The sequence below is a fragment of the Meles meles genome, chromosome 18 (genome assembly GCF_922984935.1).
Source record: "Meles meles chromosome 18, mMelMel3.1 paternal haplotype, whole genome shotgun sequence".
NCBI classification, from domain to species: Eukaryota; Metazoa; Chordata; class Mammalia; order Carnivora; family Mustelidae; genus Meles; species Meles meles.
This window is the reverse complement of record NC_060083.1, coordinates 19,651,968-19,674,757: the sequence shown is the minus strand read 5'-3', so window position 1 is coordinate 19,674,757 and position 22,790 is coordinate 19,651,968. Positions and strand designations below refer to the sequence as shown.

Genomic DNA, 22,790 nt, shown 5'->3' with positions numbered 1-22,790 from the left:
AGAAAATATTTTTATTGTATTGACATCCTGGAATGATAATTTGGCATGAAATAAAATTCTTTTTTTAAAGATTTTTTTGAGAGAGAGAAAGATTGCGAGTGGGTGGGGGCAGATAGCAAGAGAGAGATGGAGGGGGAGAGAGAAAGAATCCTCAAGCAGACTCCCCGCTGAGCATGAAGCTTCATGCAGGGCTCCATCCTAGGACCCCAAGAGCATGACCTAAGCCAAAATCAAGAGATGGCCGCTCAACTGACTAAGCCACCCAGGCGTCCTGGCGTGAAATAAAATTCCAAGTATAAAGTTTATCCCCTCTCACCATAAAGATACTTCTGCTTCGTCTAGTTGCATCTAATGTTGCAAATGAGAAGTCTGATATCTGTATGGTTCTCATTCCCTGGTAGTACTGTCTTTTCTCAGGAGCTCTAAGTACTTCCCTTTATCTCTAACATTCTAAAACTGAACATAATGTACCTTAGTTTCATTTTTTAAAAAATTCACATGATTTCTACTCAGTGTATTCTTTCGATCTGAAGATTTCTGTCTTTTTTCAGTTGTGGAAAATTCCTGGGCACTACTTGTTCCAACAGTGCTTCTCCCCTCTTCTCTCTCTCCTTCCCTTCGGCTGCTCTCATGAGCGGCTGTTGGCACTCCGGGATCGACCTTATATACCGCCTGAGCTCTAGTTCCTCCCACCTCTGTCTTTGTGATGACATCGGCAAGAACACTTCAACTTGATCTTCCAGTTTACCAATGTGCTTTTTAAAAGAGGTTGAGTTTAATTCTTTTTAATTGTGGTAAAACTGACACACAGTCAAAAGCACACATTTAGGTATACAGTTTAACAAGTTTTTTTTTTTTTTTTTAAAGATTTTATTTATTTATTTGGCAGAGAGAGATCACAAGTTGGTAGAGAGGCAGGCAGAGAGAGAGAGAGAGAGGGAAGCAGGCTCCCTGCTGAGCAGAGAGCCCGATGCGGGACTCGATCCCAGGACCCTGAGATCATGACCTGAGCCGAAGGCAGCGGCTTAACCCACTGAGCCACCCAGGCGCCCCAGTTTAACAAGTTTTGAAACTGACAGTCCGTCAAGAGGCAGAACATCCCCATAATTGTAGAGAGTGCCTCCTTCCCCCTTCCCACCAGTTCCCCCACTCCAGAACTGACCATGGTTCTGACTTCTATCTGTTCTTGAACTTCCTGTAAGTGGCAGCATACAGTATGTATTCTTTGGTGACCATCCTTTGTCGACACAATGTGCTATTCGTTCATGTTGCTGTATCAGCCAGTCACCCCCTTTAACGCTGGTTAGCAGCCACTGTGTGATTCTGTGACCCGTTGCTTATTCATTCTCCTACTGATGGACGGTGCTTTCTTCAGGTGTGTTTAATCTGATTTTCATTTTCCAAATCTCTAATTATTCTTTCTGACTTCATATTCCTAGTCTAGGACCATAACTCTCTCCTTTATCTCTCTGAAAATATTAAATAGGCTTATTCCAATGCCCTTTACTCCTTGCTCTGGTTCCTCGGGGGTACGGTTTGCCATCTGTTGGGCTTACTGTCTCTTCTTCAAGGTCTGGTACTTCTTAGATGTTTCACCGCTATCTTGTCTACTTCCACAGAGCCCTTCTGGGTATATCTTGGCCTTGGTTGGCTCTTGTACGTGCTGACTTTTGCTTCATGGGTGTCAGCCATCATGCTACAATGTCCCCCTTGCAACCACTGACATGTCCCTTGTTCTGGCCATTGCGGCCATCTCCTGGTGCTGTAGCCATGGCCACCTCCACAGAGACAGTACATTCAGGATGGTTTCCTGAGCGGCAAAGGGAGTCCTTCCTTAAAACTGCAACCTTGGCTTACACCTTAGTCTTCACATCTGCTTCACATCATATTTGGGAGGGAGTCGCATTTCCAAGTTCATTGAGACTCAAGCCCCTTCTTGATTCCAGAGTGTGGCTGTGCATTTTCTTGGTTTTAAAGAAAGATAATTTACATTATTTGGGGATGTTCTTGGAGTAGGAATGGATTTACGCTTATGTCACTAAGACCTCCATATTTGAAATTCACAGGTTCCTTTGAATCTCCTCTATTGTATTTTTATGCATGTACTAGAGAACATATTCCAATCCTTACAGCACATCTCCCATGCCAAGAAACAAACACACCAAAACCTCCTGAGTTGCATGTAAAAGACATGGATGCACTTGCAAAATTCCTGGTCTCCCCCGAGTCAGGCTTGCTTACTGTTCTCTTACCCCAGCTACTTGCCACGGCTTTCCCTGTCTCATGATAAAATATTTTCTGTTCAGCCGCATTGTATAGTTCCCCAGTCCCACCCAGCTCATTCCAATATTTAATGTCTGCTGATTTTTTTTATGGGTGATAACAAAAAACCAAATTCTGTGACCGAGCAGTTGCTAGAATTCTAAGTGTAATAACGATGAACTAGCAATCCTTCTAATATAATTTGACACTATTTGAAAGCAAGACTCAGAAGAAAAACATCTCTGCTTATGAAAACATTCCAACTCTACAGTCTCAGTAAGAAAATGAAAAACCAAATCTAAAGAACAGTTTGATTTCAATAAGGAAAATGGCCAGTTTTGAGCATAACCTTTTGATTAGTGTAAAATGAAGTTCGAATTTTCCAGGCTACTGCACTTTATTCATTCTGAGAATCTCCATTTAGTGCAATCCCTTTCACTGCTGTGCAAAAGTAGCTGAACACTGGCAGAGAAAACTAATAATGCTGGTGGTCTCACTGTCCACTGCTAAGCTCAGATCTCAGGAGGACACTTGGATCTTTCTCACGGCAATCCCACCGTACTCTCCAAAAATGAGTATTCCCACTTCTCCTCAAACCTCCACACCACCTCTCCCTATCTCCACTCCCCCTTCTTGGCCTTGCCTCATGCTTGGTTAAGAAAACAGAAGCAATCAGATTGGAATGTCATCTTTGCCATCTGCTGACCTCTGAGCCTTTCTGTGCTGTATTCATATTCTCTGCCTCTTGTCCTGTTGCTATGGGGGAAGTGTCCCAGCTCCTACCTGATGCTGACAAACCTTCCACCTGTGCGTGGGATTCTGAGCCTTGCCTTCTCAAGGATATTATGATGATGACAAGGGCCTCCCTTAGTCCCATGTCTCTGGGTTCTCCCTCTGTATGTTTCCTAGTTTCTCCTGACTCACATCCCACTCCCGCTCCCATTCTTCCCTGCCCTCGTTCACAGCACAAATTCTTGAGTTGTCTACAGGCAGCCAGCTTCTCACTTCTCTTCCCAACCTGTTCAAATCGGGCTCTGCCCAGCCTTTTCTCCCTTGGCCTCTATGTTGCCAGATCAAATGCTGAAGCTTCTACTTTTGTCTTACTTGACTACTTGACTGCACAGCAATGTGGGATATGGTAACTACATTTTCTTCTCGAAATGCCATCTTCTCTTGGCTTCTGTGACATAACCTTCTTCTGAAATCTCCTCTGTCTCATTGGGGGCTCCTTTTCTTCTCTTTGGTGGTTCCTTCATGTCAGATCACAAACCTAAGTGTTTGAATGGGTCTCCTTGTCTTCTCTATAGAAAGTTCTAAGACTCTATATGTCATCTCTAGACTGATGACTTTAGCATCTCTATCTCCAACCTGCACTACTTTCTGGAACTCCCGATATGTGTATTTAATAGCTCACTTAACATTTCTACCTAGACTTTTAGTAACCATTTCAAACCTAGAAGTCAAGAGACGAATCTTGACTCCATCCTTGCTCCTGTTCCATGACCTCTTCCTCCAGCCTCTCTTACCCAACCTTATCTCGGTAGATGATATACACTTACCCATGCCAAAGTCAAGTTGTGATCCTTCACTCCTCTCTCTGTTCCTCTCTTATTTAGTCAACCCATGAGCAAGCCTGCTCAACCTTCCCCTGAACAGAAGGGGGAAAACATATCCCAAATCTGTCTGCTACCCTTGCATCTACAATTTTCTCTTTTTCGAGGCCCCCTCTCCCAGGCTCCCGCAGTAACATCCCTAAATGTCTCCTTGCTTCCTACTCACACAGCAGCCACAGCATCTTCTCAGATACCCATAAGATGACATTGTTCCCTGCTTAAAATCCACCAACGGGTTCCTGCCAGATTTAGCCCAAATCTAAACTGTTTAGTCTGGATTATAAAACTCAACATGATCTGGCCCCTGTCCACCTCTCTGATCTCGTCTCACACCCCTGCCCTGTCACTGAGCAGCCTCCAACCACAGGGCTATGCTCGCTACCTAACGCACCACACTCACTACCACAACAGAGCCTCTGTTCACTGTTCCTTTGCCCCATCTGCTGTTCCTGCTGATGGTCGTGTGGCTAGCTCCTCCTGCCACCATGATCTCCTTAGATGCTCTTCTGAGCATCCAATATTTTATCTATTTATTCATACTCTGTGGAATCTGTAGTCTAGAACCCAGAAAATGTTCAATAAATATTTTTAGATTAATGAACAGATGGAACTTAAAGGGACTTTGAGTCCCAGTTATCAACTATCATTATCATTACCAATAATAAATAACAGCTAGCAATGAGAGCTTACATACGCTGAATGACTTCTATATGCTAGGTTCCATTCTAACTGCTTTCTGTACATATATATACAGATACATATATGTAGATACATACATACATATATAGATACATACATACATAGATACATACATATATATAGATACATACATACATATACATAGATATATACATATACACACACACACAAACATACACACAACTAATCTCATTTAATTCTCCAGCAACCCTAAAAAGTAGTTACTATTATTAGCCCCCTTTTTAACACATGAGGAAACAGAGGCATGGAAAGATGATGTAATTTGCCCATGGTCAAAAAGCCAAGAAATGGCAAAGCCAGGATTCAAACCAGGTAGACCAACTGCATGGTCTCCATGATTAACTCCTTAATATTTTATCATGATGATAATTACTAATATTGGTAAGGATAAGCAGCACTAACTGAACATCTGTTAAGTACCAGGCACCTAGCTATTCTCCTTAGGTTAATTTAATCCTCCCAACAACAGCCTTATGAGGTAGTGTTATTAAACTCATTTACAGATGGAGAAACAGAGTCAAGGATGTTAAAGTTCTAGCCCAAGTTCACACAGTAAATGAGTGGCATACTCAGGATTCCAACCCAGATATGACTCTGAATCTAGGTTCTTTTTACCAAACTACAACGCCCACATTTTTCCCCCCAAAGAATAAATCTTTTCTCATGGTCCATAAATCATAAACTCAGGGAGACTCTTCTGCTGAGTGTTTTTCATAGTTGGTCTTCCCTCGACTCTTACTCGTTCGACAAATATGGGGACTATTTAGTATGGGCTGACGCACTGTCCTACATGGGGAGGACTCCAGATTTGTTCATGTCTGTCAGGGTTCTTTAGTCTGTTCTCACCTGTGAAGAAACTTCTCGTATGTTTGACGGAAGGCAAACCCTGCCCGCCGCACCCTCACGTTCTCCAGTAGTCCAAGATACTCTACTTGGTGCCTGCAGCGCTCATCGTCAAATATCTGTGGGGATTTCTTGTCATTGGGTTTGATGCAACGTACATAATACGGCTCCTAAAGAAATAAATCAGCAAATGGTAAGTTTCACTGGAGAAAAATCCCAAACTAAGGACTCTAACATGTAATTAGTGTTAATTGTGTCAAATTAAGCTCAGTGCCTCTAATTTCTCAGACATAGACTTGTGGATAAAGTAGTTATTCTTCCTTTCCCTTCAAGATTGGGAGTTCTTGTGCACCTAGCTAAAATTTTGTTTTATTAGATTTTAGAATTCACAGGAACTGCAGAAAGGGGATAAAACAAAGGAGCAAATAATTGAGATGTATAAACATTGAGTTTATGTGTATTTATGGAAAGATGGTTAAAAAGGAACGGAATGAGTAATTTACTAGAAAGAGGCAGGAGCCATGATAAAGATGACCTGCAAAGAAGAACATAAAATGTAAGCACAACTCTGGCACACAGTAAGTGCTCCGTGTCAGCCGCCATCACGGCCACCGCCACCATCACGGCCACCGCCGCCATCACCATCACATTATTTTGCGCTTTTGAAAAAGAGATTAAAATTTACAAGTAGAGAAGTCACAAAACATTCTGTAGGTGTCACTGACTTTAAGAAAGAGCCTACCAAGAAATCCTTCCCTTGGGGCCAATTAAGTTTTATACCATGTATTAGATCATAATTCCTTTTAAATACAAAACTGCTGGTGTAAAATAGATCCTGGTTTGCTGAAGGTAACACATTCTCACTGGACAAATCAAGGAGGTCAAATGTATCCTACTTACCAGAGCAAAGAGTTACTGTCCCTTCTCTGATCTACTACCTATCAGACCTACAGATGCCCTTTAATTAAGAGACAGAGTCCTCTGTAGATAATGAGGCAATTTTGAGCTCTAATGAGGGCTGGTGGTAAAAAGAAGTAACAAATAATTTAAGAAGTAAGAGAGATTTGAAGAATGTGAAGTTACTTGCATTCTGAACAGAGTGAGTTTTCAACATCTGCACAGGAAGCTCCAAGGACAGATTTATCATGCTGTTTTCCATGATGAAAAAAATGCCACTTTTTCCCTTATTCTAGGCTCTGCTGTGTTCATTTCCTATTGCTGCCACAGTGGATTACCACAGAAACCGCTTAAGAGCACAAAGTTGAACGAAAGTCAAAATGGCCACACTAATGCTTCAGTGAAGCTCAATTTTACAGGACTCTTTTTCTTCTCTTCCACAAAGCTCCCCTCCACTCCTCTTAGCCTTTTGTTTCAGGGGCCGATACCACCCTAAAGAACCCTAAAGACGTGAGAAAGGAGGCTGGTAGCGCCTACACAATTCCGGTCAAAACCGGTTGGATCCTCTGTTTCCCTATAAACCACTCCAGGCCCCTCCTTCCCAAGGGCTTGTGGTTTTTGAAGGCCATGGCCTGTGCAGCCACCTTTGCCCCGTGAAGCAGGAAAGCTCTCATTCCTCTTTATCCCAAACTTGGGCTCCGTGTTATGCTTGGGCTCTGAAGCACAGTTGTCAGTCTTCTACAACACCACAAATTTATGTTGGCTTAAACCACAGAACTCTGGAGGTCCGCAGTCTGAGATAGGTCTCACTGGGCTAAAAATCCAGGTGTCAGCAGGGCTCTGATCGTCTAGAGGCTCCTAGGGAGAACCCACTTTCTTATCTTTTCCAGCTTCTAGAGGCTGCCCACATTTCTTGGCCCGTGGTCTCCTTCCATCTTGCAAGCCAGTAATGGCCTGCTACGTCTTTCCAATGATACTGTCTCCCTGGATCTGACTCTTCTGCATTCCTCTTTTCGTTTGAAGGACTCTGAAATTTACAAAGGCCCTACCTGGATAATGCAGGATAATCTCTTTAAATTCAGAAATCAGTAAACTTAACTTCATTCTACCTTGCCATGCAATATAACATGGTTACAAGTTCTGGGGATTAGGGCATGGACAACCTTGGGAGGCTGTGGAATAATAACAACAACAAATAAAATCTCTCTCTCTCCATCTGGACTTTGTCACAGGTCCCTAGCATAGAACTTCTAAAACCTTTGGAATTTCTTCAGTGGTAAGGCTGTCTTCGTTATGCTAATGTGGTAACTCCTGCCCAGTTCCCACACAAATTTAGGATGGGGGGTGAACATTACAAAAACCCTTCACAGGATTAGAGATGGGACTTTCAACAGCCTGAACTCCACGGAGGGAAGGCTGGAGGTTGAGTCCAATCATGGGCTAATGATTTAACCAATCATGCTTATGTAATAAAACCCTTATTTAAAAAAAAACAAAAAACAAAAAACAACTCAGATACCACTGCTCAAAAGAGCTTTCTGGTTGATGAACATATCAGTGTACGGGGAGGGTGATGTAACCCATCTCTTTGGAGAGAGAAGCCCTTGGTCTCCAAATGTCCAGACCTGCCTGATCTTGTCATTGTGTGCATCTCTTCCTCTGGCTGTTCTAGGTGGTTAGTATTAGAACTGATCTGAATTGTAGGACACTCTGTCCATCAGTGTCTGAGAACTGGTGTTGAAATGCAGAGGCCATTATTCTGCCTACCACACCTGCCTTTTTTCATCACAGTGGAACAGCTTTAAAGATAGGACCATGATATTTTGCTGCACCTCCCAGCAAGAGGTGAATTTTCCACCCTACTCCTGGGATCAGGGCTGGCCTTTTGACTTGCCTTAACCAAAAGAATATGGTGAAAGTGATATTGGGTTACTCGTGGAGACTCAGCCTTGAGGTGCTGTGAAATTTTAGAACACTTCTTCCATCACGTGAAGAAACCCAAGACTAAAAACTAAAAGAAGAAAGAGGCCAAGTTCTCCAGTCATTCATCCAGTCATGGCATTTAGACCATCCAGTCTCGGCTGACTACACCCGTTTGGTGTGCCCCAGTGAGACCAGCAGAACTGGCTGGTCAACCCACCAAATCATGAGACACACAATAAATTGCTGTTGTTCTAGCACTACATTTTAGGGTGACTTGTTATGAATTAGTAGACAACTGATACTTCTTCCCTCTTCCGAAACACTAATCCCTGGCTTCAGCATTAAGCAGAGATTTGCTATTATTATAAAGTACAAGTAGAATCTTACTTTAGAAAATAGTGATGGGTGACCACATGCTCATGAATCTAATGGTTTTCAGATGGAAGATTTATATGGGGAGATTGTGGCTCACTTTTTTAAAAAGTTTAAATAAATTTAAAACAAACCTAATGGGATGGGAGGGAGGGAGGGCATACTATTTACTTGAGGATTTTCTGCGAGTTTCCTGGGATACGAGACCTTTACTGCTTGATGAATAAACTTCTGAGAAGTGTCACTGAGCACAGCAAATAACAAAATGCTACTAGATCTATCCGTACACTAGGCAGCGGTATAACAGAATTAGCATCACACAGAATCAGGATACTTGGGCATTCGTTGTCTCTCTCTGCTCTTAGCTAACTCTGCTAAAGTCTCTCTGGACCTAATAACCTAATTTATGAAAAGAGAGTATTAGGACTTCCACTTTAGTAATGATGGACTAGGTAATTTAAACAAGCACTCATGCTGGGGACAGCTAGGACAGGCAATTAAAATACACCAAAAAACACCTGCTTAAAGACAGTGGAGAATTAAATGATGGGACCAGAATCTAGGAGGAGGAGGATGCAGTGGAGGTTTCCAGGTTTGAGGCCTCCTTTCCCCCAGGAGAATCTGCCAACTCCAGAGGAAGTGGATGGGGTCTGAGTAGAAGTTTTGATAGCCTCATAGGGCTAGCAGGAAAGAGATCAGAGAGTAGGGCCTGAAAAGGAGGTCATGGGTAAACAAACCCCTCTCACTTTGGGCTGGGATCCAAAAAGGCCACCACTAGCAATGAGCGTGAGTCAGAAGCAGGCAGGCCCTCACCGGGACTTGAAACTGGAAAAGCTGATTTGAAATACTAGTGCTCTAAGCTGCCTAAAAGGGCCAGAGGTAAATCTTTACCAGAGAAAGATGACATAAACTTGGGTCTCCAGTTATTTCTAGAAATAATTTTGCCAATATAATTTGGGAGCAAAATAAAAATTAACCAGACACATAAGGAACCAAGATAATGAGGATTAGAAACAGCAAAAACATACCAAATAAACAGACCTGCAGGGATCCAGATAATTGGAGTTATCAGACAGAGGTAATAAAATAACTGGTTACTGTGCTCAAGACGACAAAAGGCAATATTGAGAATTTTTTAGAGAACCAGAAACTATAAAAATGAACTGAATCAAATGCATAACCTAGAACTGAAAAACACTGTGATGGAAATCGAGAAGTCAGTGGATCCGTCTTTGAAGATATTCCTGGGAAGAAATTTCCCAGAATGAAGCAGAGAGAGACAAAAACGTGGAAATGAAAGAGAAGTTAAGAGGCACAGCAGATTCGGCGAGACAGTCTGAGTAGCTCAAGTCCCAAAGGAGGGAGACAGAAGGGACAGAAGCAGTATTTGAAGAGCGAATAGCCAAGAACTTTGTAAAACTAATGAAAAACAATCCAACTGTGAAAACGGAAAAAGTCCCACAAATTACGCGCAGGATTAAAAAAACCCCCAAAAACTACACTTAGGAATGTTGCAGTAAAACTTCTGAATACCAAAGAAAAGCAGCCAGAGGAGAAAAGATCCATTACCTCAGGAGAAACCCATGGACTGATGGCTGATTTCTCACAAGAAACATTGGAATCCAGAAGACAAAGGAGTATTATCTTTGAAGTACGGAAAGAACTGCCAATGTAGAATCTTACACCCAGCAAAAATATTCTTCATGAATGAAAACTGTACTCAATATTTTCAGGTAAACAAAGCCACAGACTCAGTCAACAACAGAGAATATGACAGGATGAAATTCAGGCATAAGAAAAATGATCCCAGAGCAAGGTCAGTGATACAGATAGAGGAAAAAAGAAGCGATAAATGAGTAGATCTAAACAGATACTGACTCTGTGAAGTAGTTAACAACAATGATGATGATGTCATCATTTTGTTGGCTACACACACACACACACACACACACACACACACTTAAAATACATGACCGAAACAGCATAGAAATTGAGAGGAAGGCAAGTGGAATTATAATGTCTTATACCCCGCCCCCCCAGCAAAAAAAAATGTTTTATGGACCTTCCATTTTCCAAGGAGGTAAAAGTACCAAATAATATTAGATTTTTTATATTGAAGAGTGGAATTATAATCAAATAACCACCAAAACAATATTATGATATAAATCTTCCAAAATAACAAAGGGAATAATAAAAAATAATTGCAACACTGAGTGTCAGGGGTCAGAGGGTAACATTCTGCCTCAAAAGATTCACACATGGCACATGTCTACTCAGGACAAAGACATTCACACATGGCACATGTCTACTCAGGACAAAGACATGGCTTGCCAAGGGAAGTGTCATAGGCCTTGCAGCTGTCCACAGAGCAGTCACGTGACAGTTTTGGGGCAAAGAGATAAGATCCACATTGAAAGGGTATGGAAAGTGCCCTTGGTTTAAATGCCCCATAGTATCCAATATCTCTTAAAATAGGTCTGAAGACATAGCATCCAGGGTCCTCAAAAGGGATATGCTTACTACATGAGTCCCTGTACTCAGGGAAGCCCAAGTATGTCATCCCCATCGGACATTTCTTATTCTCCCAGCAGAGATGTAACTTACAAACAGGGGTAATTTTTATCATAAGCAGTGCTGTGTAGTAATACTGCTGATAGACATCTTACTGCGTTAATTCCAGGAACAGAGGTAGGAATTTAACGGAGGTTTAACTGTCAAGCAGAAGAAACAGAATTTTGTTTACCTTTTGCCCACAATGACCAATTGAAAAGGTTACAAAGGAAAGAAAAAGAAATACACAAGCATCAAACAGAAAGCACTAATGAGACAGTCGATTTAAATGCAACATATGGAAACTACATTAAAAGTAATGTAGAGTAATGAACTAAACGATGTATTCAAAAGACAAAGATCATCAGCTTGCATAAAAAACCAGATCTTACTATACACTGCTTACAAGGCACATACTTGAAACATAAGGATATGGAAAGGCTGAAAGTCCAACGGTGGACAAAGATATACCATGCAAGCCCTGGCCACAAAGGCGGTGTAACTCTTTTATTCATGCAAAGCTGGCTTTAAGGCAAAAAGCACTATAGAAATAGCAAGCCATATCATAATGAGAGATAACTCAAACACTAGAAAGAAATAATAGTTCTAACTTGAATAAGCCTAAATAAATTCTTAGACTACCTAGAGCCAAAACCAGAAGGTACAACAAGGAAAAGTAGACAAATTCAGAATCAGATTTTGTCACATTTCAGCATTGACAAAACAAAGACATTAGTAAGAATGCAGAAAAATCGGGTAATGATATAAGTAGCAGACTTAACCTGATAAAAGTGTATAGAGTTTAAAGCAAATTATTTTTATATACATAAACAAAGCATATAGATAAGGAAAATTGAACAAATTTCTAAGGACTGAAATCACATAGAATATATCCCCTAAACAAATGAGATTAAGCTAGAAATCAAGAGCAAAAAGATAATTAAAAAAATCTAAATTTGGAAATTCAGAAATATAATTCTAAACGATCTTTGGGTCAAAAAGAAAATTATAGTGTAAATTTAGAGATATTTAGAACTCAGTAACTCATACAATTATGTGGGCAAAGCAATCTTTGTATAAGGTATCATTTGACTAGTATAAGTAACTTCACTCAACAGAAACCAGCTTAGTGGAATTTTACCAATATTAACTGATTTGCACATGAAGTGTGAACACTGGATTAGACACTCATGACCAACTAAGGGCTGGGGAAATGCCCTTCCATCCTGTTTGGTAGTATAAAATCTTTAGTTAAGGAATCCAGTGGAAATACTTTCTCTATATTTAATCAGCATTCTGCCTCAATTTATAAATGCCACCTCCTCTCTCATTTATAAATATCTAGACTGACTCAGCCTAAGAAATCCTAAATTTGACAAATTCAAGTGTCTTATAAAGGTTAAACTGTGAGAGTTAATACTGATCTCATTCTCTCGCACGTTTTAACCTGTTTCTCCCTATATTTTATGGAAAACATTATTTGTGAAAGTATACCAATTGGCATATGTAGTGGCCAAAAGACACTGTATTTAGACATTCCCCAACTAACTTGCTTTGAACACTGCCAAATAGAATCACAGGACAGATTCAAGTTCATTTAATAACTCACCAACCATCAGCTTAGGGTGTGTTTTATTAGATATAAAGGGGTATATAAAATTAGTAGAACTCACTCCCTGTATTTAAAAGATCGAGAATCTAGGGGGAGAGACAAGGCATGCACTAACACACTGTGTAGACACTGAAAGCAGGTGAGGAGTCAAGACTTCTACTCCTGGTGGTGCAGGACTAAGCCATGCCATCAACCTTCCTGGTAACTAGGGAAAGCACTAGACAGACATGGGGTGGGGGAGATTCTTAAATGCATCGAAGAACTAATAAGATAACTGAGATAAGAATAAGACTAAAATCCAAAGGGGATGAGGCCAGCCTTCAGGGGCTCCTTTCATTTGGACAGAGAGCCTTATGGGGCCAGGGGGCTGTAGGCTGGAACTCAAGGCCATAGAGAAGGGTCAGTGGTCTGCAATCCTGAGGATTGGGAGTCCAAAGGCAATGGAAAACAATCTGGCTCATCGCGAAGCCACTCCAGGTCCTGAACTTGAAATGAGGTGATCCAAGATTGTTGGAATTTGTCTGATACATATTTTGAACTTAAACTTTCAACTCTTCTGGATTCTTTGGTTTGATTTGACAATTCTCATCCATCTTTTACATTCAATGTAACACTAGAATGCTTGGGGTTCTTTCTACCCTCTTAATTGGTCCTGGCTTTCCTATATCTTTTGTCTCCTCCTTCCGATGTTTCTTAGAACGGATTATTTGCTTCTCATTCTGACCCTGCCTTGCCTCCCCCAACCTACCCCAACTAGTTTAGAAGTTACAACCTCATTTCTATTCTTTTCGTGACTCCTAGAGGACCTTTAATCTGCAATTGTGTGTCATCAGGGTTATAAGTTAAGCAATATTTTTATTTTCCTGAACAACCAAGGATCTTAAATACCCAAATTATAATCACCCACCCTTCCAGTTTTATGCTATTGTTGTGCTATTTAATTCTAATCTGTATTTTTACCAATAAAATGTTATTTTCCAGTTTATATATACGCATTCACCTTTACCACTTTCTGTGCCCTGTTTTTTGCATTTCAGGCTTTCATTTTATATACTCTTCCTCTGGCCTGATGCATATATCCTTTAGAATTCCTCTAGGGTGCTTTCAATTCTTTTTTCTTTTTCAGAAAAATTTTTATTGTATCTTTTTTTTTTTCTTCTTCTTAAGTAGGTTCCACACCCAGCACGGAGCCCAGTGCAGGGGTCGAACTCACAACCCTGAGACCAAGACCTGAGCTGAGATCAAGAGTCAGATGCTTAACCGACTGAGCCACCCAGGTGTCCCTACTGTGTCTCTGTTCTTGAAAAACATATACTCTTGGGACAGAATCTTGGTTTTCAGTTCTTTTCTCTCAGCCTCTTATTCTTTTAAGCAAATCTGCTTTTAATGCATTTTCTTGGTCTTTGATGTTCTGGGATTTCACAAGGTTATTAAATGCAGATTTCTTGTAATTTTTCCAGCTTGGGATATACCAGACTTTCTGACTCCACAAAGTGTTATCTTTCATTACTGATGAAATTCTCAGCAATATATTTTCCAATATTGCTCTGCCCATCCTCTCCTTTCCTAGGGTACCTGATTAGATATGCATTATGTTTATTTTCTTGGTCTAAGTAGAATCTTGGATAATTTCCTTTATTCTTTCTTTCATTTCTCTATTCTCTCTTCAGCTTTATCTAAATTGATGTTAAACCTATCTGTTTTTTTTTTTTTAATTGTATTTATTTATTTGACAGAGATCACAAGTAGGCAGAGAGGCAGGCAGAGACAGAGGAGGAAGCAGGCTCCGTGCCAAGCAGAGAGCCCGACAAGCTGCGGAACTCGATGCCAGCACCCTGGGATCATGACCTGAGCCGAAGGCGGAGGCTTTAACCCACTGAGCCACTCAGGCGCCACACCTATCTGTTTTTTAATTTTAGTTTTTATTTTTATCAATTGCCCATTTACTTGCTCTTTCTCATATTTTTAGGCCTTTGATTTCTTAAAACATATTAAACATTTTTATATCCTGTTTCTAATAATTCCACTCTAAGTTTTCATGACTCTGAATCTTGCTTAGTCTGACTCCTGCGCATGGTACTTGGTTTATGTGTGTAGGAATTCTTAATACTTGCTTCTATCAGATACCTGGGGATAATACCAGGCTTGGACCACTTTAAACTAAATTGTTGGTACAAGATTTTTAGATCACCCAGGTAATATGAATTTGGACTGAAAACCTCATAAAAACTGGCTTATGATTATAAATTCTCAAGGAATATTTACCCCCTACCTTGGCTCACTGCCAAGGACCAAGACAGGCAGCTTTTCTTTCAGATAATGAAGGATTATTTCTAGTTCATTCTGACAATGTGGCCCTTCTGAGACCTGTGTGTGGTGTGTGCGTGTGCATGTGCGAGCATGGGATCTCTTATTAGACACACTAGTTTGGGCAGGGCCTGGGCTTCACTTGGAGGACCCAGCCTTGAATACCTATACTCACAGTTACCTACTTTAATAAATCCTCATAGAGACAGCATATTATTTTCCCCTAACTTCTGCCTTCACTCATTCCCTGGCCTACATATTCCTTACTTTCTTACTAATTCATGGCTGCATTCAAAAATTGATTTTTATGTTTTACCTAACATTCAGTTGTTTTCAATCGATTTTAGTAGACACTTTCTTTACCATGTTACTAGCAAATGCATTACTCATATATCTTTTTAAGATCTTCCTATGTTCCTAGGTGAAACTGCTCCAATTTTATTTTCTTGTATTAACCTACTATGAAGGTAATATTAATCTCATAAAATGAGTTCGGTAGTGGCCTCTCTTTTTCCTACACTCCCAAGCAGTTTGTATATAATAGGAATTATTGGCTTATTGAAGGAATTATAAAATGTATCTGCAAAACCATCTGGCCCTTGGGTTTCTGGCAGAGCTGAGAGAAGGCAGAATACTGATTAGTGATTTCGACTCTTTAAGATGACTAATTTATTCAGATTTTCTATGTCTTCTTGAGTTAGTTTTGACAACATATTTTTCTAGAAAACTGATTTTTCAAATTCACTGCCATATAGTTGTTGACAATTTTCTATGCCTTTTAAAATCTTATATGAAGTCATTTCCCTTTTTCATTCATAATGAATGAATCTCTTATCAGTTTCATTAAAGGTTTGTCTATTTGACTATTTTTTGACCTATTTTATTTTTTGCTATTTAAATGTTATTAGATTTTCTTCTTTGGAATTCTTTTTCTGGCTTCTTGAATCAAGAAGTGAACTTAACTCATTTACTTTTTTGTTTTTTAAGATTTTATTTATTTGAGAGAGCAAGAGAGAGTGCAGGCAGGGGAGGGGTAGAGGGATAGGGAGAAGCAGACTCCCCACGAGCAGAGAGACGATGCGGGGCTTGATCCCAGGACCCCAAGAACATGACCTGAGTTGAAGGCAGATGCTTAACTAACTGAACCACCCAGGTGCCCCTAACTCATTTACTTTCTTTCTTTTCTATTCTTTTTTTTAATAAAGGTATAACAAGTGGATCACTTCAGCAGTATTCTACAGATTTTAATGAATTCTTTCGTCATGTAGATCCAGATGTTTTATGGTTTCCATTGTGATTTCTTCTTCAGCCTGTGGGTTATCTAGGAGAGCATCTCTTTCTCAAGTTCCCAAGCATATTAAAAAAAATGAATACTGCTTTTTATTTTACTTGCTGTGAGGATGGAGACCTTATGTGTATATATGTTTGTTAAAATGGTTAAGACTTCCTTTGGGATCTAGCATGTAGTCAACTCTTGGAAATGTTCCGTACATACTTGAAAGGGATACATATTTCCTATTTCCTGGGTGCAGTGTTCTTTTGATTTATTAAAGTTTATATTTGGTTTTCAATGCTTTTGCATTCTTACTAAGGATTTTGTCTGCTTCAAATATCAGTCTCTGGTACAGTTGGTTTAAAATCTCCCATAAGGGGGCACCTGGGTGGCTCAGTGGGTTAAAGCCTCTGCCTTCGGCTCAGGTCATGATCCCAGGGTTCTGAGATGAGTCCTGGATCAGGCTCCTTGCTTGGCAGGGAGCCTGCTTCTCTCTCTGCCTGCCACTCTGCCTGCTTGTGCGCTTTCTCTCTGTGTCTCTGTCAAATAAGTAAATAAATAAAATCTTTTAAAAAAATATCTCCCACAAGGATTGTGGGCTTGTCCATTTTTCCTTAAAAATTTTTTTTTTCAAGCAAAGGAAACAGTTAACAAAACCAAAAGACAACTGACAGAATGGGAGAAGATATTTGCAAACGACATATCAGATAAAGGGCTAGTGTCCAAAATCTATAAGGAACTTAGCAAACTCAACACCCAAAGAACAAACAATCCAATCAAGAAATGGGCAGAGGACATGAACAGACATTTCTGCAAAGAAGACATCCAGATGGCCAACAGACACATGAAAAAGTGCTCCACGTCACTCGGCATCAGGGAAATACAAATCAAAACCACAATGAGATATCACCTCACACCAGTCAGAATGGCTAAAATTAACAAGTCAGGAAATGACAGATGCTGGAGAGGATGTGGAGAAAGGGGAACCCTCCTCCACTGTTGGTGGGAATGCAAGCTGGTGCAACCACTCTGGAAAACAGCATGGAGGTTCCTCAAAATGTTGAAAATAGAACTACCCTATGACCCAGCAATTGCACTACTGGGTATTTACCCTAAAGATACAAACATAGTGATCCGAAGGGGCACGTGTACCCGAATGTTTATAACAGCAATGTCTACAATAGCCAGACTATGGAAAGAACCTAGATGTCCATCAACAGATGAATGGATAAAGAAGATGTGGTATATATACACAATGGAATACTATGCAGCCATCAAAAGAAATGAAATCTTGCCATTTGCGATGACGTGGATGGAACTAGAGCGTATCATGCTTAGTGAAATAAGTCAATCGGAGAAAGACAACTATCATATGATCTCCCTGATATGAGGACAAGGAGAAGCAACATGGGGGGGTAGGGGGATAGGAGAAGAATAAATGAAACAAGATGGGATTGGAGGGAGACAAACCATAAATGACTCTTAATCTCACAAAACAAACTGGGGGTTTCTGGGGGGAGGTGGGATTGGGAGAGGGGGAGGGGGCTATGGACATTGGGGAGGGTAAGTGCTATCGTGAGTGCTGTGAAGTGTGTAAACCTGGCGATTCACAGACCTGTACCCCTGGGGATAAAAATACATTATATGTTTATTAAAAAAAAAAAAATTTGGAAGGGGAGGCGAACCATAAGAGACTATGGACTCTGAAAAACAACCTGAGGGTTTTGAAGGGTCAGGGGTGGGAGGTTGGGGGAACAGGTGGTGGGTAATGGGGAGGGCACGTTTTGCATGGAGCACTGGGTGTTGTGCAAAAAGAATGAATACTGTTACGCTGAAAAAATAAAATGGAAAAAAAATTTTTTTTTCAGGTTTTCTTCTTTTTGCTTTATGGATGTTGTGGATAATTACAGCTATGTTGTTAGGTATATATTTCCAAGTGGCTTTATTGTCTTGGGTATTTTTATTCGATTGTTAGGAGTCTCTTTACCTGTATTAATACTTTTTTTCTTAAATTCTATTCTCTCCCATTAATATGGCTTTTAATTGTCTTTTGGGGGAAGGGCTTTGTTTTTCATCATTCTGCACAGTGGTGTTTAGGAATCTCCTGGACGAAGCCTATAGCTACACTTTTTATCTAGTCTTGTTAGTCTATTTACATTTATGGTGAGTACCAATTATTTAGATTTATTTCTATCATATAATTTGTATTTTTTAAAAGTAACATTCTTCTTTGTGGCTCCCCCCCCCCCCCACCTTCCTGCCTTTTCTGGGGCTGAGAGGTTGCTCTCCTTCACCCCTCCTCCACAGACACACAAATTGGGAAGTCACAGTAGAGACTGCCAGGTTGGCTGCCTACCTCCTATCCAGCACCTTTTTTTGAAATGGAATACTTATTTCTGGCTAGGTACACTACTGACCAGGATAAAAATGCACTCCCAGTTTCCCTGGCAACCAGGTGTAGTGAACGAGATGTGGCAGACATGCTGCGTGAGACTCCCAGGAAGTCTCTCTGAAAGGGAAGAAGCCCCTCTGCCATCTTGGGCCAGGACGATGGACGCCAAGCACACGTATGGTAGAAGAGAAAGACAGAAAGCACCCGGGTCCCTAACAACCTCAAGGCTGCTATACCAGTCCTGGGATGCCTGCTTCTGGACCTTACCTGGAGAAGAGAGAAATTAATGTCTCTCTTGTTTAAGCCACTCATTTGGGGGGGGGGGTATCTCTTTTATTATTATTAGACTGGAGTTCCTGGTGCAGAAATTAGGGATGGTTCTAAAATTTTTATTTTTAAAAAATGCACATTTAACTACCAATTTTAGAAAATAAAGGCAGTCCTTTCCCAGTTAATGAAATAAATCTAAAACATTTTGTAAACTATTTATAATATATTCTGTAAACATGTTCTATAAAGTTCTGTGTTCAATTCTGTTTCTTGTGTCACACGCCCTCCTTCCAGGTTCACCTTCCCTCTTGTGGGATGAGGCAGGTTGGAGTTGACAAGCACAGAGAAGCTGAGAGACAAGAGGAAGGATTCTAATGGTGTTCTGGTGTCCTCGCCCTTGCCTTTCTGGAGGTTTGATTCCACAAGCCAGCAAACTGGGCTTATTTGTTGTCATGTGAAGCCAACGAATCCTGACAGAAAGAAACAGAAAGCTACTGAACAGATGTGTTCTTGTGCCTTTGCCTAATTGATCCATAGTGAAGTAATCAGGAACAGTAGAGATTTAAATTCTTAGAGAGGAAGTTCGTTAAAAAAAAAAAAAGATAACAACAGAGAATAAAATACAGAGGAAAAGCACCAGAAGAGAGAGATAAAAATGAAGGAACTAAAAATAATGAGTCCCGGAAAGCCGCCTCATTTATCAAACTTGTCAGCAGCAGCAGTTAAGAGTAGAAATCTGTTCTCTGGCAGAGAGTGGGGAGGGGAGGAGGGTGGCAGGATGGGGTGGCAGTGGGAGGAGGGTGGCGGACAGGGGTGGGGCAGAAACAGACTGAAGTTACCAAACAGTATTACACCTGAAAGGAGCAATCAGCAGCAGAACCAACTGTCAATAATACAACATTTTATTTCAACTGTTTACAACAGCCTAAGGACAATACTTAAATATTAAGCTTCCTCTTGATACTCTGTCTGGTCATTTTGTATCCAGACATGATACATGGATGGCATATTACCATTTAATTCAAGATTTTTTTTAGGCCACGCCCTTTCTTTTGTACAGGGCTGAAGCTCATTTTGCCAGGTACATGTTCTACTTTATAGTTTATATATACATATGTATATATAGAATTTTTTTTTTAAGGTAAGACTTTGCCTTTTTGACAACCATAGAAAGCTCAACCTTAACAAGAAGCATTTCTTCTTAGACCCAAACAACTGTTTCACCCAGCCACGTTAAAAAAAAACAAAACAGGAATAAAAATTCTAGTAGAACATTCACTTTAAATAGACATGTTTCAGTTTGATTTATTACAATTGCCTAAAAGGCAAATCGCACCTATACTCTCTGCAACATGCATCAAGGGGGAGCCCGTGGCAGCAAGCAGTGCCGATGACCATCGAAAGTGGCCCTAAGATGGATATGCGGAAAAGAGAACAGTTACCTTTGATGCAAGGTTGTCCACTAAAGCGATCATCGAATTCTTAAACAAGGTGGCAGCAGTCAGAGGTCGCTTGGTCACCTCCGTAATACTCAGTTTGCCTTCGGGCCACATATCCTTCAGCACAGGATTGGAACTGAGAGGCACAGGGAGAGCGATGTGAACGTTACATTGCAATACTCTGACAAGAAACCTTTCTTTTGGACTGTGCTCTGGGTCACACGTGGACTGCAGCCTGCACTCACAAGGCCTCGCTGGGAAAAGACTCCGTCCAGAAAATTAGGCTGAGAAAGTGTAGTGGGAGACAGCATACCACAGACGGAGGAGATGCGTCCAAACTATCCTACGTTTAAAAAAATTCTTGGTGGAGCGGGTGACTCTTAGTCTCGGGGTCGTGAGTTCGAGCCCCATGTTGGGTGTAGAGATGACATACATAAATAAACTGAGAAAAGAATTCTTTAAACATTTTTAAGGTGACATCTAGGACCCTCAAATGGTAACACAGCTCTTAGCACACATATGTAAAATCAAAAGTTGGGTGGTACTTAGAAGGAGGAGGACAAGCCTCCAGGGAAAAAACAACACTCAATGGGACTGAAGGAAACACAGGTATGAAAGCATCTTCTCATGGGGGAAAAGATTCCCACAGAACAGGTGACAGGACAAAAAGCCAGCTCTTCCGAACAAGACAAGCAGGAACACCAAAGAACCATTTCTACATCGCCTTCTCGTAAACCCCGTCCCACAGCCGGATTTACACACTCCGCTATGGGCGGTTACGCTACTTCACTGATGTGACACGGAGACCGTTTCCATCCGACTCCCACAGTGTACTTCAGGCCAGGTTTGAGGCGAAGTATATTTGAGAAAAATCATTATTTGGCTCTGTGGAGGTATCTCTTCAAAGAGGACATGTGGTGGTCTCGACTCCTGATTTTCTTCCTGTTTCCTTCTGGGTGCCTTCGATTTTAGAGGAATTGGAACTCAAAATGCTGCTTGTGTCTTGGAAACTTCTCTCTTTCTTTTTATTTGCGTACAGCTGACACACGATGTTACACTAGTTTCGGGCGTACAACACGTGAGTCCGCATCTCTGGGGGTCAGCCAGCGCCGCCACCTGTCACCCTACAACGCTATTTGTCAGAAATCTTTTTATTTATTTAGAAATTGGGGGCTGAGGGGAGAGAAAGGAGTCGGCAAGGACATTCTCTGCTAACTGTGTTTACCGCTGCCGTCATTTTGCCCATTTTTCTCTCCCTGGTGTAAAAAGGAGGAAATTGAAGCGGTTCCCCAAATACCCAGTAAACTTCTGCACACAGAGACTCAAAATAACATCTGTGAAATGCCGGAGTAAGTGACAAGAGGGCAAAAAGGATAAACGGGCTGAAGACTGACGGGGTCTGTGAACGGAGACAGAACAGCGCTCTCAGCCCCCACCCCTGCAAGCGAGCGGTGCCAACTACCATGGAAGGTGGCGGTAAATTAACCCAGTGATCTGCGTGTGGCTCAGGAACCCCATTTTATCCACTTTCTGGTCCTAGTCCCTGATTTCCCAATGAGGCACCTCTCAGTAAAAATGACCCCATAAAGGTCTCTTGTTTCTTCTTAAAATTTTCCGTTCTAGTCTTTGGCTGAGAGAGAATTTAAGGCAATGGTTCTCAACCCTTAGTGCAAAGGGTGCACTGGGTGCACCTGGGTGTCTTCCTAACACTCACTGAATAGAATTTCCAGAGAGTAGAACATGTGCACTTTGAAAATTCTGATGCAGACCAAAGACTGAAGACTGCAGTCTGTTTGGGTCTATGCAGTTTTTACCTATCTTACTTGGCCATATTTAGATTCTTTCCATGTTTTACCTTGTAAATGGAGGGAGAGGGGAAGGTTGGAAATGAAGGAAATAAGATATTCATTATTACTATTATTAAATAGTAGAATTGATATGTAATGAATCCAGACACGTACATTCTAAAGAGAATGAACTTCCGGGCCAGAAAGTCATGCATGTAATATTAACAAAATAGTTTCCAAACATTTGTAAGAGCCCTTTTCTTAAAGGGGAAGCTTATTTATCCAGAAACCCCTAAGGTTTAATAGACAGGACAATTTATCTGACTTAGCAGTGAGGCAGTGAAGAGCAGAGTCTGGGTATCTGGTGGGCCATCTGCTCCCTCCCTTCCTCTTCCCATTACACACACGCGCACACACATGCACACGCATGAGTACAGGCAGGTATACGCTCAAGGTCTACAGAACCAGAGATGCAAGGATTCCTCTTTACATATATACAGAGAAAGGATGGGGATGTGGGAAGGGTTAGC

General features: G+C 41.0%; 1 protein-coding gene across 1 annotated transcript in view; it reads right to left on the bottom strand.

Annotated features, from left to right (window-relative positions):
• The window catches only part of MYO1D (myosin ID), a 339,305-nt gene that overhangs the window by 193,086 nt on the left and 123,429 nt on the right, over positions 1-22,790 (bottom strand). The window contains exons 14-15 of the mRNA XM_045986348.1: positions 20,477-20,609; positions 5,442-5,608 (exon numbers count right to left, since the gene is read on the bottom strand). Coding sequence (XP_045842304.1) covers positions 5,442-5,608; positions 20,477-20,609 — 300 coding nt within the window. The remainder of the gene's footprint in view (positions 1-5,441; positions 5,609-20,476; positions 20,610-22,790) is intronic.